Source organism: Malania oleifera, chromosome 9 (genome assembly GCF_029873635.1).
Source record: "Malania oleifera isolate guangnan ecotype guangnan chromosome 9, ASM2987363v1, whole genome shotgun sequence".
NCBI classification, from domain to species: Eukaryota; Viridiplantae; Streptophyta; class Magnoliopsida; order Santalales; family Ximeniaceae; genus Malania; species Malania oleifera.
In genome coordinates, this window is record NC_080425.1 from 3,035,367 (window position 1) to 3,055,671 (window position 20,305).

Consider the following 20,305-nt stretch of genomic DNA (forward strand, 5'->3'; position numbering starts at 1 on the left):
ATCATTAATTATTTTATATATTCATTAATTATGACGTTAAATTATACGCTCATATTTTCTCAAACCGCACCGGTAAAGGAAATATGACTCCCTAAAATATATTTATGAAATTCATCTTCTCTAGCTTTTAGAATATATATATTTAACCATTTATAATATTTTTTAAATCATTTGTTTCATTACTAAATATTATAACTCATGAAAAAGGTTATTGAATTATCAATGAGAATTGAAAATCATGTTAAGTGAAAAGTACGCACATATTACTTTCTCGATTGATTATTTATTTGACATGTAAAATAGAATTTTTATTAATTAATTTATCAGATATTTTATTAAAAATAAATTCTTTCACATTCTCTGCACATTTTCCAAAGTAAATTAAATGCAAAATCAGTTCAAAGAAACCAAATTTGATTTGGTTCTTCTCACCTTTAATTAATTTAAACCGATTCAATCACATGAATTAATTATCAAGAAAATATATTTATACTTTTAGAGAGAGAAAGTTATGGCAAGTTTCACGAAACTATATCTTTTAAGACGTGTTGCGTTCCGAACTGACATAAAGATAGATTCTACACGATTCTACCTAAAACTTATATAAATGGAAGGTCCGTTTACCTATTTGCCGATGCACAGCGCGCAACCGCACTCCGAAATACCCAATATTTTCTTTTTGACAAAAATGGTAATACATGAATTAATTTAAACCGATTCAATCACATGAATTAATTATCAAGAAAATATATTTATATTTTTACAGAGAGAAAGTTATGATAAGTTTCACGAAACTATATCTTTTAGGACGTGTTGCATTCTGAGCTGACATAAAGATAGATTCTACACGATTTTACCTAAAACTTATATAAATGGAAGGCTCGTTTACCTATTTGCCGATGCACAACGCGCAACCGCACTCCGAAATACCCAATATTTTCTTTTTGACAAAAATGGTAATACATTATGGTGACATATTATCTAGTAGTCCTCATGAAAGCTACATGGTAAACCCTTTAACGTGGGGTTTGGTAAAGATATGACCTTGGAAATGGAGTTCCTGTATAATGCCTAAGGCCGTGTTTGGGGAGCACGTTAATGTATTAAAAAATTTGTAAAAGTAGAATAATCATTTGTTACACCAGAGATTAGGTCTTTCTGCCCCCTAATAAAGACAGACTCCTTCTCTGGTTTCTTCCATTTACTCCACTTAACTTTAGAGGCTAGGTTCCTCTGCTTTGCCCTCCCTCGCCCTAATCATGGACCCTCGCATCGCAGCCGTACACGTGGTGCTTTACGGTACTAGTGGCTGCAGGGGATAATTCCCTCTAAAGTAAAAAAATGAATGGAAGGAGGCTAAAGGGGAAGCTGTCCATGAATGACAATCGACTTATCGGTTTTTGCTTGGCCCTACTCTTGAATTTGACCATGTTTAATTATCCTCCCAATTCCTCATCTACCATTTTCAAAATTTTGGAATGCCAAGTGTTGGACTTGCCCTAATTGGGTCTCTTGGATTATCATTTTTATTAAAGTTTATTTGTTTGTATCGCAGCCTAAATGGGTGATTACAATTTTGATCGATAATTTTTAGGCAATGTTTTGTGTTCGATAGTTTATTTGAGTTAAAAGTGTCGAATACTTTTTGAAAATTAAAAATTTTGATTGCCTATTTAAAATGTGGAGCAATTCGATACCTCGAATGTCTATCGATATTTATATTTTTAGATATTATTTTTTAAATAAATATTAAAAAAATGATCTGATGGTTCACTTTTAACAACTCTAGATAAAAAAAAGTTGTAAATCCGTTTTCATGTTATGTCAAATATGAACCAGCCACGCTATATTATAACTCAATTTAACAATATTCTCGCTTTGATATATTCTTTTCAAGAAGAAGAAAGGAAAAAATAAAAAGGAGTTCTCTCTTTTCCCTTATTTATGTGAAGAAAAATGGGAAGAATCTAAAGAAAACGAAGGAAAACATATTGTACGTCAAATAAATGTGTTGGTTAACTATTGTTCGTTAATTTTTTTTTTAAAAAAGAATTGAAGTTTTTTTCCTTATGAAAGAATTAATTTTGAAATGTGAGAAAAACCTATTATATTTTTAGAGTAGAGTTTTTTCTATTCATTTTTTTATTACCCACTTTTTATAAATGGGAAAAGAAAATGGGTCTCTCATATTTCCCCTTTTCACCTTTACTTTGCCCTCATCTTTTTTCTTTCTTACCAAACATGTGTGAGAAAAATGTTTCTTATATCATTTAATTTAATTTTTTTTTCATAAAATTAGTTAATGCATTTTTCTTTTACATTTGAAAGTAAAAAATAATAATTAAAATTTTCAAATCAAGATACTTTCTCAACAAATCACTTTTCTTTATGTCGCTTAGTATTGTCAAAACTAGTTTCGCATTCTCTTTATAATAGTTCTCAATTTTAGAAAGCATATATGAAAGGTTAAACATCGTTTATACTTAAAAAAAAAAGGGACCCTTTGTAATCTTGGCCATCTTATATTAGAATAAAATAATAAATTAAATAAATAAAACGATGGGCCGATCGAATCAGTAAAAAAATATTTGGAATGAATATTAAAGTATACTTTTTATGAAAAACAGGCAGCAAATGTATATAAAAAAAATCATAGTGCTAGGCAGGACTTTTGAGACCATTGGATTTTTTTTTTTTTGGATGGGGGAGGCTAATAATGTATTTGCCTTTGAACCCCATAAGATGGATGATTCACCCAATATGAACATGATTTCATCATTGGCCATGCATCAAGTGGCTTTGCTATGGGGATTTAGGTCCCTCCTCTGATGAGGACACCCATCTAACCCATTGGCTTTGCTTTGGTGCTTTGCTTTTTTTTTTTTTTTTAATAAAAATAAAAAATAAATAAAGTTAAGGATGAATTCTGAAACTTGAAAACATCGAAACGTTGTATTTGAGAGCATGAATTTCGGATTTTTAGATTTGAATTTGAGTGGATTTAGACAATTTTTAATATAATTTTATATTACACCTTATTTGAACACAACATAAATTCAAATTCAAAATCTCTCCAAACATAAGTTAAACATATATAATTTATATGTATTGAAGCAGGTTAACTTTTTAATTTTTTTTTTTTTTGAAAAATATTAAGATCAATTTCGAACTTGAAAACATTAATATATACACACACTAACAAAATTTACTTTTTATATTTGGTAATCAAAATATTCAAAAATAAAATTATATATATATATATATATATGTATGTATGTATGTATCAAAGTAGCAGCAACAACAACAACAACGATAACAAGCCTTAAGTTCTACTAGGTGAGGTCGGTTACATGAATCTTTTTCGGCTAATTCATCGAATCAAGAGCATTTTTCTCTATTAGATCAAGACTATTAAATCCTTCCTTGTTACATTATTATAAGTTATTTTAGGTTTACTCCTACCTCTTTTTATACTAGAAATAATGAATAACTCACTTCTCCTCTTAAGTGCTCTATTAGATTTACCTTTCAAATTTCCAAACCATCTAAGTCATTACTCATTTATCTTGTCTTTGATCAGTACTATGCTTAAATTTAATTTTATACAACATTAGTATTTATTTTTAAAAAAATTTAACGATATTAAAATATATTTTTAATTTTTAAAACTATTTGATTTAATAAGAAAATATATAGAAAATGAATTTTATTCTTATTTTTCATTTTTTTTTTCTCAAAATTCTTTAATCCGATTAGAAACTAAAAGTGCTATTAGAATTTCGCCTAAGATTTAAAAAACTTTGAAAACTTTTATTTTAATTTTATCCTTATAATTTGACATAAAAGGTTTATTAGCACAGAATAATGTTATGCTTTAAAGATATGTATAGATATAGAAATAAATAGCATAGAGAGGGTTCTGATTTTGAAACAATAAATTTAATTAAATTTACAAAAAGCAAGAATTTCAATTTTGTTTAACTAATTTAATAAGCAAAAAAAAAAAAAAAAACTTAAATAATTCGATACTAAAAACTATATATTGAGTTGAAATAAAAAGTAAGTAAACATAAATAATTTCAAAAAAATAAATGAATGATATTAAAAAATATTTGTGAAAAAATTCAAAAATAAATTTGAGAAAAGATAGATGAAGCTTTCTATTGAATTAATTTTTATTTACACATCATCTCATTAAAATTTTTTGAGTGACATAATTATTAGATGTCTTGTGATGTATATGTATAGATATCTGTATAGCGTATACATGTATATATATATATATATATATATATTACAAGATTTATATATGGTTGTTTTATTTTTCTTTTTCAAAAAAAGAAAAAGAAAGATAAATGTCTTTTTTATTTATATGTGCAGATTTGTGTTCGATATGTGAGTCATTATCGATTAAATTAACTGATAACTAGATAAATAAATAAATTAAAAATAATATGCACATAGTACTTAATGTGCATTATGAGCATATCTACTAATTTTTTGAAAAAGATTAAGCTAATTTATTATAAAAAATTAGGAGTAATTAAAAGAAAGCAGAATTAATCCCTTCAAATTTTTATTTGGGGTTTATTCAGTCCTTGGAGTGAAGTCATATATTGGACCCAAGAGCTGTGCCCAGATCAAATCAAACGGTGGAAAATTGAGCTGCTCCCATGTTTGACTTTTAAAAAATAAAAAATAATTGATTTTACAGGGATCCATTTCTAACATGTATCAACATCATGTCACCATATATATACACAAATACAAATAGGGATAGAGATAATTCTGTTTCCTGTATTTCATAAAATTAAAAAAAGAAAAACCCAAATCGAAACGAACTGGGTTTGATTTTTTATTTATTTTGTTTTTGGTTTGTTTTGATGTTCTTAATTTTTGTATTTGTAGATATATAAAAATTAGAAAAGTCTATGGTCAACAGGATAAATGCAATAATATTCCTCTACATCTTCACTCCATTATAGGTTATTAAATTAATATTATATAAAAAGGAATTGAGAGATTTCAATAACATCAAAATAAAGCAAAGAAAGCTGAACATTTACTTCATATACAATACAAGAAGAGGTCATAGAAACACAACCCCTTCTCTCCTTCTTCCATTTCACCTTCCTTTTTCTTTCACACCCATTTATTAGATTCCTCCAATGGTCTTTTCTCTTCCATTGGATTGTACAGATTCCCAGCTTCAAAAACCCATCTCAATCTCTTCATTTTCTTGTTGATTTCGCTACTCTCTGTGGTTTTTGGACTCAAAACTCTTCTGGGTTTTCTGGGTTTTGGTTTTTTCTGCAAAAACTCTTTCTGGGTGTCTTGCAGAATAGCCTTTCATTCCCGCTACCGTATGCCATAAGAGGATTGAGGAGAACAATCATTTTTGTTTTTTTCACAAATTTTTCATTTATTTAGTTCAACTTTTTGTGCAGAAAATATTTTTTTTCCTTTTTGTAAATTTTCTCTTGAATTTCCTTTTTAAGATTAAGGAAAAGAAAGAGACATGGGCAAGCAAGGGCCTTGCTATCACTGTGGAGTTACAAGTGAGTTTTTGTTTCTTCAATTATTATTATATTTTATATAAAATTTTTGTTATTCAGGATTTTATTTTTTATTTTTATTTTTTTATTTCAATTCCGGGAATGAGTTATGTGCGTAGCTTAATAAACTCCATCACAGAAGAGAACGTCCTTATGCTATTGTATTTGAAAAGGGAGGAGGTTTCCTGTACAAAGAAAGTGAATTATGAATACGTTTTTTTTTTTGGTTTCAATACTAGTCTGATTGTGTTTGAATTTATTTGGTAGTCTAATAGGAAGGCAACAGAGCCAAAGCTGCCCTTGTTTCTTGGACTACCTATGCTGATTTTTTAGTTTCAGCATTTTTATTGATTAATAGGGTCTTCATGGTTTTGTTCTCATCCTTACAAAATTTCCTCTTCGTTTGGTTGCGGATTCACCTTTGACATTCTTGTAACATGTGTGTGTACTGGAAATCTAATTGGGTCTGTTGATAATTGGGCATTTGCAGAGTCTATAATTGATGTCTTATGTTTTCCTATTGGTTTTGAGGGCTTTGTTCTTGAAGTCATGCCTGAGATTGACTGAAACCATAATTTCCTAAATCCTCTTCACTTCCTAATTTAATATTTCTATCTGAAAATGTACTTTTTGAGATGCCTATGTTTAGGTTTCTCTATGCTTTAAATTGAAACTTTTGCTTGATTCCTTGCTCATATTAATCAGTCTCTTTGGTTATAGGGGAGTCGAAAATTACTGACAAATGACAACACATGTTTTTTTCTAAACCATTTTCTCAATCTTTGTCAATTGGAGTGTTCATTCCAAGTAATTTCCTCAATCTTTTTTTTCTCATACCATATAATTCAAGTGGGAATTATTTCTAGACATCTATTTGCGCAGTTGTTCGAAGTTCATCCATCTCAACTTATAGTGTTTGTTTAAATCATTTTGGCATTCTCAGTAGGCTCAGATTTTTCTGTGGCTTCTGCATTCAAATTGTTCAATTCAAATTCTGAAAGGATTGTATGTTTCATCATCGACTCCTGAAAAAATCTTATTCGTGTGCCAATCCTTACTTTTTGACAGAATTTGGATGGCATGTTTGAAACTTAGTTTCCATTGCACTTGCTCAAAGTTCACTGGTTATATTTCCATCCTCAAGAGATTTTTTTTACTCTCTTTAGTCTGCTGCAATTTCAACAGTTCCACTCAATTCAGCGAACTCATATTCGAGCAGTTTGCGGCTGGCTACACGAATCCTTTTTTCCCTTATGGAACTTCATGTGTTTATTTCCAGAAATGTATCTTGTTCCAATCATTTGTTAGATGGTTGTTGCCTTTCATTAGGCCCTCTCCATGGTTTCAGCTTAATAGGTGGTGCAAAAACTAATTCCGAATAGGTCTTGTGAGGGACAACCTCTTTCGGGATGGCTAAATTGTTTCTCATGTTGACCAACACTGCTATTGAAAGCAATTCCTCAGGGACATTGCTGTATGATTATGGGTCTGCCTCTTAATTGGGATATTTCAAAGTATAAAAACAAACCTATTACCGTTGCTTTTAGACAAAACATAATTGCTCTGGATGCCTTGATCCAAGAATTAGAATTTAGAACCCTGAGGCCATGCCTACTATTGATGCCTTCATTTTCTTCCCTTGTAGTGCGAAGGGCCTCTGTACAAGAGAGTTCTCTACACATATTCATTGGTACCTACCCTTGGGGTTGGACTAATAGCCAGTTTATAAAATCTCCTAGCTTGTTTCCTCTAAGAGGAGTGGCAGCTTAAATATGTTCTGCATAGAGTATGGAAAGGAATGAAAATTAAGGCAGCTTGAATTTCTCTAGCAATCAAAATCCTCCAATGCTTAGAAGAAATGCTTCCAATCCCCAACAATTCCTTCTCTACCTCCACTTTTCGAAATTGGTCTTGCTTCATGTCTCCTCATTAAGAGCTTCTAAGTTTGGTTATTTCTGTTGAATTTAGTAACAAGCTCTTGTAATTCACCAATCACCAGTGGCAGGCTCTAGATCTCAATGGAACATTTTTCACTGGTCTTGGCTTATGCTCAGGCATAATTTTATTCTTAGTTACAGCAATTTCTACTTTCAATTTGTCATTGTACTCATTAACCTCAGTAGAGTCCCATTATTCTGGTTTGACAGGTTTAAGCTGTGTTCACCATAGTAGCCATATTCTTTGGTTATTCCATGCCGTTGTGAGTTGTCTTCAAATTGCTCTATGGTCAAGTAACCTAATAAAAGTTAACAAAAATTGCACGATTGTGGGTAAATAATCCAATTCAGTTCAACAAACACTGTCCAAGTGCTGCTCTTTTCATATGCACTTTGTAATATGCATTCCACTCTTGCATTCCAAAATGATGGAATTCGGCCTGAGACATCTTTGCGGTAATTGTTCAGTGTTGAATGTGACCTCCTCTTGCTTGGTGTTCAAAGTTTTGCTCAAATGGATTTAACATTGAATGCATTGATATGATACATGTCATTTTTTATTTTTTACCCTCTCAAAATATCAGCTACATGATGCTCCTCTTAGAATATAGATTGCATTTCAAATTCTTATGTTTCAGATGAGCATATATGCATTGCTTCATCTATATTAATCTGTTTTAAAATTTTAACTTTTGGCCTCATAATTTTTGAAATGTGAATGAGTTCTAACAATCAAGGTCTGCAATAGGCACTCCTCTTTGGCGCAATGGGCCTCCAGAAAAACCAGTACTCTGCAATGCATGTGGATCCCGGTGGAGGACAAAGGGAACGCTTGCAAATTATACCCCCTTACATGCACGTGCGGAAACTGATGATCTTGAGGACTACAGGGTTTCCAGGGTGAAAACCATGTCTATTAAGAACAAAGAAGTGAAACTGCACAAACGAAAGCAAAGTCATGATAATGGACTAGTTGTAGGGGTTCCCCCTGATAACAACCAGGGTTCTCGAAAGGCTTTAGATGAAGACACAAGTAATAGATCAAGTTCAGGGTCAGCAATATCTAACTCTGAGAGCTGTGCACAATTCAGTGGCGCAGATGCAAGTGATTTGACAGGTTGGGTTCACAATACTAGATCACTTTCCGCTTCCATTCTTGTCTCTCCTACGCAATATTGATTAAACAGAAGATAGTTGATTGCAAAATATTGTTAATTTTGGAGTAACATGTAGGCATATGGTAATTACAACAAAGAGCCACATGTTCCTGTATAATATAATACTGCCTATAGGAAAAGACATGAACACTCTTTAATATCAGGCAAAGTGGATATAGGATGTGCTTCTGAAAAACTTGCACTGTTAACATATTTTCAGCACATTAAAATGGGTATTTTGTTATGGCAAAATTTATAATTTTCCAAGAAATAAAGCTGGCTTCCAGTAGTTCTACAGAATTTTGCTGAGACTTAAGCATGACTAGTTTGTCTTATGGTACTATTCATATAAAAAGTGTAAATATGATTCACACCTCATTGAAAGTCATTCAAACATTCCATTTCTGTTTTATTTTGCATCAACAAGCAGACTTAGGACATGTTTTTTCTTCATCAAAGATTATGGTGTATTCAAAATTTCTTGAAGTGCAACTTCATTATGCAATGTGGCTTATCTTTGCCAATGTGGGCCTTTCTCTCTCTCCCCCTATACACATACGTTTATTTTCTTTAGAGTCTATATTATTAGATAAAATTGTGAAATGCTTAACATCTTTAGTTCTATGTACATAGACTAATCTTTTATGAATAATGTGAATGTGACCTCAGTCTCATATTATACCTTAATATTGCCGAAATTAGTGTGCTGAGGTGGATGAGTGATATAATGTTAAAAGATAAATTAAGGAATGAACATATTCGATGTAAGTCAGACATGAAGCCTATAGAAGATAAGATAAGGGAGGGGCGGATCAGATGGTTTGGGCAATCACGCCAACGTTATGGAAGTTCCTGGATCATGTGAAATAAGAGTAGTACCAAAGGCAGCACCTTATGATTTAAATGGAAAATTGGCTATGGAGATTCCGCGCGGTCAAAAATTCATACAGACACAAGTGCATGTATAAGAGTGAGCTAGTTATTGTAGTGGCAAAAGGAGTAGAGGTAGATCTAAATTAACTTGGAATGAGATAGTAAGAATTTAATAGTCCTTAATTGTTGGAGAAAATTGCCCATGATTGTGTAAATTGGTGGAAAATGATTATGTAGTTGACCTAACTTAGTGGGACTTTGGGCTTGGTTTGTTGTTGTGTTGCTGACTAAAATGTACCTTCCAATTTGGTCTTTCTTTCAGGTCCATCCCAATCTGTTGTGTGGGATACAATGGTGCCTTCAAGGAAGAGGACGTGTGTGAGCCGTACAAAACCATCTCCAGTTGAGAAGCTTACAAAAGATTTGTACACTATTTTACATGAACAACAATCATCATACTTCTCTGGATCATCTGAGGAGGATCTGCTTTTCGAGAGTGATGCACCAATGGTCTCTGTTGAGATAGGACATGGAAGTGTTCTTATTAGGCATCCAAGCTCAATAGCTCGAGAAGAAGAATCTGAAGCTAGCTCCCTTTCAGTTGACAACAAACTGTATCCTGCAAATGAGGCATACTCAGTTTCTGTGGCCCTTCCTGTACATACTGATAAAAAGGGTGTTAGTTTTGCAAGTGCTGAGACTGAAAAAATTAAGAAGCCTCCTGGACAGGGAACACAACAAGAGCAACTTAAAAGGTACTCCTTGATTTTGAGTTCAAGTAACTTCAACTCTTATCTGCACTGCCTGGTTTATTTAACTGGTACCAAAATAAGGATGCCTGTTCTACTTGAATTAGAGGTGCTTAACATGGAAGTGTCCAATAGATATAGGGGTATTCAAGATTGCCCACAGGCCCAAAGTATGGACTTTGTTTGATTGCTTTCAAGAAAGGCTTAAAATTCTGCATTTGTGTGCATCATGAAGGTGAACTTATTGTTTTGGTGTTCATAAAAACTAAAACCTTGCTGTTTTGGTGTTACAAATTTGTATGAGTTATTGACTCAAAAGGGAAGACTGATAAATGCAAACATTAGAAAATACTCTTTTCCCTTCAGTACTTAATTTGATGAGAAGTTGGAAAATTTTGCTGATACCTTGTTTATTTTTCTGCTGTTGAAATTTCAGGGAAAAGTTTCAGCAAGAAAAGTCACAAGTTCTGGGACATCATCATTCACCACTATGTCATGTAGATTTGAGAGTAAGTTGCATATCCATTCTTTGTGGTACCATAGGAGCCAAAAAAACATTATGTGTTCTTTAGGGCACTGCCTTAATGGAGTTATTAGGGGGATTATGAAGGCTATCATGTTAAAATTCTTCACTCAAAATCAGAATGTCTTGATTCATACTCGTATTAAGCTTAATTGACTTATGACACATTTTCTTGTATATAGTGCATTGCTTACTAATATTGCAAAATTATGCATTGGTTAGTGAATGCTCCTATTATAGGTGACATGGCATTGGAGCCACAATTTGGTGCTTCCTACAAACAACCTCGAAAAAACCTTACTTCTATCACAATAGAGGACTCTCCCATCATGATAGAAGCTCACTTAGCAAGTACATTTGGTTGCCACAGGGTTAAAAGTGATATTGTTATGGATTCAATGAGATGGAATTACAATATAATTTTGCAGCTTCTTAGGCATATTATGTGAAAATGCTTTACTTTTATGTAATTGTGTTAATTATGAGTTTAGAGATAGATTTTATTTCATAGTTTTGTACATATTTTGTCAATATTAATATATTATGTATAATTTATGTTATTGCTTCCTTGATGCTTCTGACTTTTGAGTATTATGCATCTGTACCCACTTCTAGTCCCCCTTCTTCTCCAGCTTCATGTAAATGTGAATCATATCCAATTTTTTCAATTTTCCACAGTGTCTTAAATATACTTTTTTCGTCTCACCTGGATTATTCAATTTCAATTTTATCAATTTTCCATAGCAACTTGATGTGCTTTTTTCTTCTCACCTGGATTACGTTCCAAGAATTTATTTTCATTCTTGAATTTGTTCCCAAAAAAATTTCCTGCATATTTATTATCTGTCTGGAATGAGTCTTGAATTCCAAATTTGTTGTTGGAGTGAGGATTGGTGTCTTTTTGTTATTAATCTTAGATTCTTATGACTTTTTGTTATTCTGTAAATCGTTGTGACTTCTGGTTGTCATTTATGTACATGTATCTTGTAGGATGTTGTCAACTTTGAAGAGTTCACAAGACATTTAACAAATGAGGAGCAGCAGCTGTTGGTTAAACATTTACCATCTGCTGATGCTGCTAGGTTTCCCGATAGGTTAGTATCTTATTACACATTTTTTTATCATCATGTACGGTCTGATGCCAGGCTTCTGTTTGATGCTGCCAGGCTTCCTGATAGGTTAGTATCTTATTACACATTTCTTCGTCATATACTCTCTGTATTTCCATGACAGATCATTCACACAAAATAATTTCCATCATAGATTTTCTATCATAATTTAATTTTTCTTTTTCGTAGTTTTTGAGTGATTGGGGGCAAGCCTTGACCAATAGTATGGTTGTTGTGCTTAAACATAAGATCACAAATTTAAGTCACAGAAACAGCCTCCCAGTGTACAAAGCTCCCACACCACATCAGGGTTCTGGGTAAGAATGATGTATGCATTCTTATGTCCATTCAAGTCACAGAAACAGCCTTTCAAAAAGTGGAGGCAAGGCTGCCTATTTAATGCCTACCCAGAACCCTGATATGGTGTGGGGGCTTTGTATGCTGGGTATTGCATATGTGAATGACTCCATATTAGAATGCAGTTGGTAAAATATTGTAATGCATTAGAAAAGAGTAATTTTTTTAAAGAAAAATTCAAGACATCAATTTTGAAATCCTAAAATATTTTATGCGTGTCATATAAGCTGATTCAAATGCTATGCATTCTTTTCCTCGTTTCATGGCTTCCTATCTAGTTTGCTTCCTATCTAGCTTGTATTCTTTTCTTGTACCTATTTGATAATCTTTTTCATGTTGAACTTGGTACTTTTCAATATATATGGACGAAGTGTGTTTTATATTGGGCTCTTATGTAAAGGGCTTTATAGAATCTGGTATACAATTTTGAAGGGGAAAAAATTGACAAATTTTTGTTCATATATGCAGCCTTAAAAGCATGTTTGATAGCCCCCAATTCAAGGAGAACCTATGTTCCTTTCAGAAACTGCTTGCAGAAGGAGTTTTTGATGTTTCTTTCTCAGGGGTGAAAGCTGAAGATTGTAAGACCTTAAAGAGGCTTGCATTATTCAATTTAACAAAGTCCAAATGGATAGAACAGTATAATGTACTGAAGGTCTGAACTGATTTCTTGGAAAGTGAACATCATGCAATGAGAAAGTTTTCTAGTTTATATTCTTTTAATAGTCTAGAAGTATTTCTACTGATCATTTCTTTCTTATCTTTGGATGCAGAAATGTAAAAGTAATAATGGCAGGTCTGTAGTTGATGGAGGAATTAATGCTTCAAGTAATTCAATTAGTGTCGGCAGACTATCTGGCTGCCAAAATCAAAATTTCTCAGGTTAGCAATGCTTTCATCTTGATGTTATATTATCCACTAACTAAAAGCGTGATTGAATAATTTCTTGTTAAGAACGGAAGTACGACTAAGATTGGAGATGTACCATATGATCTTGAAGTTGACTTATGCAATATCTTCAATAATAGATGAAAACATAGTATGGGAAACATAAAAAACGGGGTTTGAAAAACTCACGCTTGACCCGTGCCCCAACTACTAGAACAATTCTTTTATACCCCTTTTCTTCTCCAAGGTTTTCCGTTTCTTATTCTCTATGGTTCTGGAATTTTAGGATTACCTGCACAGATAATCACCTCTTGGACTCGGTTATGGGGATTGTTAGCCCTAATTTTTCATGTAGTTGTTTGATGATTGAACCCATGATCCCAATGTCACTTTCTCATGCCACAAGCATGAATTGAAACTGTTAGTGCCTCTAATGGCAATATCATATTCTCATGGTACAAGATGAATAAGCACTGCTGAACTTCTCATGGTTGACGAGTTTGAAAGGTTGAAGTCACTTCTAACTTATGGCTTCGCCTTGTCAGTTGCAACTCAGTTTTTATTTGCTTGCAGTAACTATTATATGGTGTATGCTGGAACTGTTAATTTAAATCACCATTGTATGAATTTTTCAGAAGCAAAGGCAGCAAGGGAAGGCCCAACAAGGGTGATTGCAAAGGCTGGCTATGACGGCAAGGAGCTTAGAGACAATGACGGTTCTTGCTTCAGTCCTAGAAGTCTATTTGCCTTGCCTCCTGATGGTAGTTCCGTCATGCTGGATTCTTTGCATTTTCCCGATGAAAGTTCTGATCAGGATCTGCTGCTTGATGTGCCATCCAACGGGTCATTTCCGCAGGCAGAGCTCCTTCACCCAACTTCAAGCTTGAATACACCACAGGCAAGTGCTAGCAGTAGCTCAATTTACACACACCTACTCCGTCATTGACGATGCCTGTCCAAAAACTACTCTATTTACTTGTGCTTTTTGGGTGATGCTTCTGCCAAGCCCGTTTACTAGGGCTCAAATATTTTGCATGCCAAACACATGTCCATGTGAATGAGGTTTGATGGTTGCTCTCATTTCTCTTTTATCTTCATAAATTTTCCCGTGTACTCTTTTGAACTCAGAATGCTAAGGGATAAATGTGGGTGGGCTTTTTGTATAGGTGCACAAAAGGTTGTAATATATAGCTCAAAATGCAGGAGAGGTGGTTTACTGCCAGAGTTTTGTATGCAATCTTAGTTTCTGCCTTGGCAATATAAATTCGACTCTTTGTGATATTGTTTCTTCGGCTTGCTTGTGAAATTTACGCTTGCCTTGTTTGCTACATAACACGCCAAACATTACACACTTTACTGTTACTTGGAAGAGCAGACTGAAGAAGTGAGGTGTTCATGAGCCTGTTTATTTTGGAATTTAATGTGTTCTTATGCCGTAGGTGATTTATTTTTTCACATTTTCAATGGAGCTTCCAAACAAAGGGATCATAATGGAATAGCTATTGTATTTGCTCACCTTGAAAACAGCATGGTAATCAACATTGTTGTACTGGAATTCGAGAATGGTTATCTGTTTCATGTTTGTTAAAACAGCTCTAGTTTTATCATAATTGCCGTGTTATAACACTAATACTATCAATTTTATTTTCACAACTTAGTTATTATAATGTTTTACGCACTAATATTGTGTATAAGGTCTTGAAAGAAGGAAATAAGGGTTGTACTTAGGGTGCTAGTTTCAAACTTCAAACATGAATTTATACTTTCTTTTGAACATGATTTATTATAATTTTATTAAATTTTTTACATAAATTTGCACAAATTCAAATTGAAGGTTTGAAATTTAAGCTTTCCTATTCGTACAAATTTAAATTTAAGATTTGTGCGATTCAAACCTTCTCAGAGGATAAGAAAATTGACAAATCTAAGCCATTTATGATGGCCAAAAAGTCAAGCTTAGGCATTCCATTTGTTTGTTGGAAGGTGGTGATGGCCATTATGGGATTTGGATGGTGGAGAGGAGCAGATGGCTAAAGTAGAATGTCAAAAAAGAGAACTTGAGGATTGTTAAATGTAGGGAGAAAGAATTCTATTGCAAGTAGGCTTGCCAAAGTGGGTGGATAGTTGTAAGTTGTAATTGATAAAACCCTAAAAATTCATCCAAGAAGCAAATTTGGCTTTACTTTCAAATTTATTTTTTTTAAAAAAAATTGATTTGAGTTCACATTTATTTTTCATCCTTGGATCAACAAACAATTACTTATAATATCAATTTTCGCTTATAGAAATTTCAATCATCAAATATTGAGCAATTTTATATTATAAACTATAACATTAAATCTTATTAAAGAAAATACGTGAAGTAAATTTTTTGAAACATATGTTGATTAATGTGGGTAAGAAAAAGAAAGAAATTTTCAAAAATTTAAAAACAAAAATATTATTAGGGAAGTAGGAATTGCCTAATAATTTTGTTTTTAAACTTGCTTTTTAGCACTTCAAGAACAATTCTACTGTATATGAAGGTTGTAAATGATGGTATATTTTTTTGGATGCTATTTTTATTTTTAAATTATTATTTTTTTTAAATTAAAATTAAAATATTTATGGAGAGAAGTTTTGAAATCTAGAGAGTTTAATATAAGTAGAAATAAGATAGGATATATGAAATGTAATTTTAGTAATGATATAAGGAATATTGGAGACAAAGTTAAACTTGATGATGAAGACATAAATGACATTTGTAGATTTCGATATCTTGAATCTATTATGCAAGTTGAAGGAGAAATTGAAGATGATGTCATGCATAGAGTTAAAGCAAGTTGGGTAAAATGATGAAATGTTTCAAATGTGCTCTATGATCGTAGAATACCCTTAAAATTGAAAGGAAAGTTTTATAGGATAGCTATAAGACCAACTATGCTATATGGATCGGAATGTTGGGCGACGAAGAAACATAATATCCAAAAAGTAAAAGTTGTCGAGATGAGAATACTTAAATGGATGAATGGTATAACATTGAAAGATAAATTAAGAAATAAACATATTCGTGGTAAGTTAGGTATAGCTTTTATAGAAGATAAAATAAGGAATGAACGACTCAGATGGTATGAACACTTGCAACGTAAGTCACATAGTGCACCTGTGAGGAGAGTGACTTAGTTACTATAGGGGGCATTAGAAGAGGTGGGGGTAGATCTAAAATAACTTAGAAGGAGATAGTGAGTAAGGATTTAATATCCTTGAATCTATCAAAAGAAATGGTTCATAATCGCATAAACTGGCAAAAAATGATTCATATAACCAACCCCACTTAGTGGGATTAAGGCTTGATTTTGTTGTTGCTGTTAACTTTACATGATAATTTTATTTTAATCTTTTCCATCAAAAAATTGTGCAAACCCTAACTTTTGGATAATACATATTATCACAATAGTTTTTTCCATTACACATGAAAATGGAAAAAGAATAATAACAAACTTAAAAATAAAAATGAAGATAAGTGCACAACAGTTTTATATATATATAAGCTCAACATGCACACTTCAAATTTAAATTGCTTATCAAAATATGCATAACCCTATTTAGTTTTTGGGACTTGTTATATTTTTTTTTTCAATTAGAAGGATTTGTTATGGTTTGCTAATATAATATTTTCCTTCAAGAATTAGATTTTTGGTACTTGTTTGGTTGTTGTTCAATGTTGCATTGTTAAGCTAAGTGAAAATTGGAATAGTTGGGACTTTTTAGCTTTGGATAATACTATTTTTAAGTAAACATTACATTTAGGATAAAATTTATCGTCAATGTCAAACAAAAACCCTAATATTTTTCTAATATCCTTGGCTTGCTAGCTTTTGGATTATATTGTTCAAGGAAATGTTAATATTTAGGATGATACAACAAACATGTCCTAATACTTTTAGCATTGCATATAAATAAATAGAAGTGAAAAACTACAACAATGATACATATAGTTAGAGACCTGAAAAAAGCAGTAGAGAAATGAGTAAAAAAACTAAAGAATCGCAACTGACTCATATAACTAGATAATTAAAAAAGGAAAAAGTAGAGAAACAGATAAAAGAGTAAAGAATCACAACTATGATACATATAGTTAGAGGCTTGAAAAAAGTAGAAGCACAGAAATGAGTAAAAAATTAAAGGATCGTAACTATGACTCATATAACTAGAAAATTTAAAAAGGCATAGGTAGAGAAAGGGACAAAGGAGTAAAGAACAATGACTATGATTCATATAGAAAAATAATTTTAAAAAAAAGAGCCAAATTTCTCTCTCTCTCTCTTCCACACGCACCAACACAAATGATAAGGATGGAAAAGGCTTTTATTTTTCTCCTAGTGTGAACATGAGAAAATGAAAAGGAAAATTATTGTCCTCAAATTAATGAAGATTTTGTTATTGACTTTAGGAGTGAAGGTCCATTTATTTACGTTCTCAATTTTTTAGCTTATCACATAAGGGAATGAAGATTTTCTTTTCTATAGTGAGAATAAAGATCTTTAGACAAACTATAACAAACCAAGTAAACGATTGAGAAGGACCAAAACTCTAGACTCCTCCTGAAATAAAGACCTAAACTCTTAATTACAGCATTAATTTATTCGAGCGAGGGACTTGGGTCAATTTCTAAGACAACTTGACATTGAGAATTACTTATAATTATAGGGACTTCTTGTTCATATCATTTTATTTCTAGTTTAGGCTTGACTAGTGGTGATTTTTTCACATGGGCGACAATAGATTTAAGTTTGTTGGAAATTAATGAATTATATGAGATAATAATAACAACTTCTACAATAAGAGGCTTACAGAAAAGAACTAGCAAGTTTTTTTATAACATGCTAGGATTCAAGGGAAAAAATTTTAAGCAGTTTTAGTCTATGAGATCATATATTTTTCAAGTAAATGTTACTTTCAGGATAAAATCTATCACTACAGCAAACATGCCCTAGTACTTTTAGCATTGCATATAAATAAATAAAGAACAAAAACCGCAGCTATAATTTTAGAGACATTAGAAAAGCGAAGGCATATAAATGAGTAAACAATTAAAGAACTGCAATTATGATTCATATTGCCAAAGAACTTAAAAGGGCAAAGGCGGAGAAATGAATAAAGGAGTAAAGAATCACAACCATAATTCATATAATTAAAAGATTTAAAAAAGGAAAAATTATCTCTCTCTCTCTCTCTCTCTCTCATACACACACACACACACTCGCAGAGTCAGAAGATCAGAAGGAAAAGGACTTGTACTTTCCTCTCATTGGGCAAACGAAGAAAAATGGAAGGAAAAATTATTGTTACTCAAATTTGTAAAGATTTTTGTTATTGATTTTAAGAGTGGGAGTCCATTTGTTTATGTTCTCAACTTTTTAGTCTATTAAACAAGGGAATAAAACTTTTCTTTTTAGTGGAGAGAGTAAAGATCTTGGAATAAACTATAACAAACCAAGTAAAATATTGAAGAGGGCCAAAACTTTGGACTCCTCACCAAATGACTTAAACTATTAATTATAGCATCAATTTAAGCCAATGAGGGACATGGATCAATTTTCCCTCACTAACTTTACATTGAAAATTACTAATACATCATGAAGATATGCAAACTTGTAACGAAAAAATGAAAAGGTTGAAATCATTTATAGAAAAATGATCACATTGCTGACAACTCATAAGAAATAAAAAGGGCAATATGATCATTATTCATGCAATATGCATGTTATAATACATCACTCAAATTAATTATTCTTATTGACCATCAAAATTATTCTTTGCTTAGAAGAACAAAAATGACCAATTGGTATTAAAGAGCACGGCAAATGGGCCACCAATTGTTTCTAGTTTGACTTGATTGGTGGTGATTTTTGAGCATAAATCACAACAGATTTTAAGTTTGTTGGACATTAATGAATTAAATGGGATGATAATGACAACTTCTATAAGAGAACACTTACAGAAACGAACTTGCAAGTTGTTTTGTAACATACTAAGGTTCAAGGAAAAAATTTTGAGTAGTCTTAGATTATGAGATCATATAATGTTCAAATAAACGGTACATTCACGATAATTATCTATCATTATAGCAAACATGCCCTAATATTTTTAGTGTTGCGTATAAATAAAAAAAGAAGCAAAAAACCGCAACTACGATGCACATAGTTAGAAACTTTAAAAATGCAAAGGTAGAGAAATGAGTAAAGAATTTGTTGGAGTTGAACACATAGCGGAAGTACGCACAACTCAGACCAATCTGCAACCAATCTAGAACACTCGGATTGACTCGGAACAATCGATGCAAACACTCAGTGATGAATATACGAATCAAGCAAGCACAAATCACAATCACACACACACACAGTAATTGAAGAATAATAGACAAGAGACACAAGATTTACATGGTTTGGCAAGGTTTGCTTACGTCCACAGGAGCAACAACTGATTTTCACTATATGATTGTTCAAGCTTACAATTAGGGTTACATAAATATGTATTTATACCAACCCTATGCGCACAAGAGGCTCTAGGTCAAATCTCGGAGGAAAATCCCCTAAATCCCTTTAATCTATAGGTCTGTGATACGAGTTTCCATGTTTACGTCAAACCAAACTATCGACTATTATAGCCAAACCGTCAACGATTTCAAGCAGAAAGAAATTCTCTACAGTCTGCTTTGTTCAATGCTTCATTATGCTTTCCTGTATATGTATCCACTCAGAATATAAGTCACATCCCCCATATTCTCCACCTTGGTGAATATTCACCATTTAGGAGAAAGATAACTGAAAGCTTACCCGCTGCTCCACCCGAGACCGTAGATTGGGCCCATCTCCCATCTTATAACACCTGGATACATACACCAAGTCCAAGCCACACTTGAACTTGACCATGGTAACAGGAACTTCACCTAACTGAACACCCAACTCCTCGTACGATCCTTTAAACCACAATGCTACCTTGGCAACCTTAGCCTCTGCCAAGAACTCCGATCTAGTTGTGACCAGCACAACCTGAGACTGTACATGGACTTCCAACAATTAGGCTTTCCCACAACATACCCCGTTGTAGACCTTCTGTCACCCAAATCCTCTGCGTAGCCTCCATATATGAACCTCATAACTGACGGATCCTTT

The 20,305-nt window shown here is 32.5% G+C and overlaps 1 protein-coding gene across 1 annotated transcript; it reads left to right on the plus strand.

Annotated features, from left to right (window-relative positions):
- The first annotated feature begins 4,951 nt into the window (after positions 1-4,951).
- Positions 4,952-14,427, plus strand: LOC131163922 (GATA transcription factor 26). Its single transcript, XM_058120751.1, has 8 exons — positions 4,952-5,558; positions 8,241-8,609; positions 9,845-10,277; positions 10,708-10,780; positions 11,785-11,888; positions 12,729-12,915; positions 13,034-13,142; positions 13,784-14,427. The coding sequence occupies exons 1-8, from the start codon at positions 5,519-5,521 to the stop codon at positions 14,092-14,094; spliced, it is 1,626 nt and encodes a 541-aa protein (XP_057976734.1). The 5' UTR covers positions 4,952-5,518; the 3' UTR covers positions 14,095-14,427.
- Positions 14,428-20,305: the final 5,878 nt, after the last annotated feature.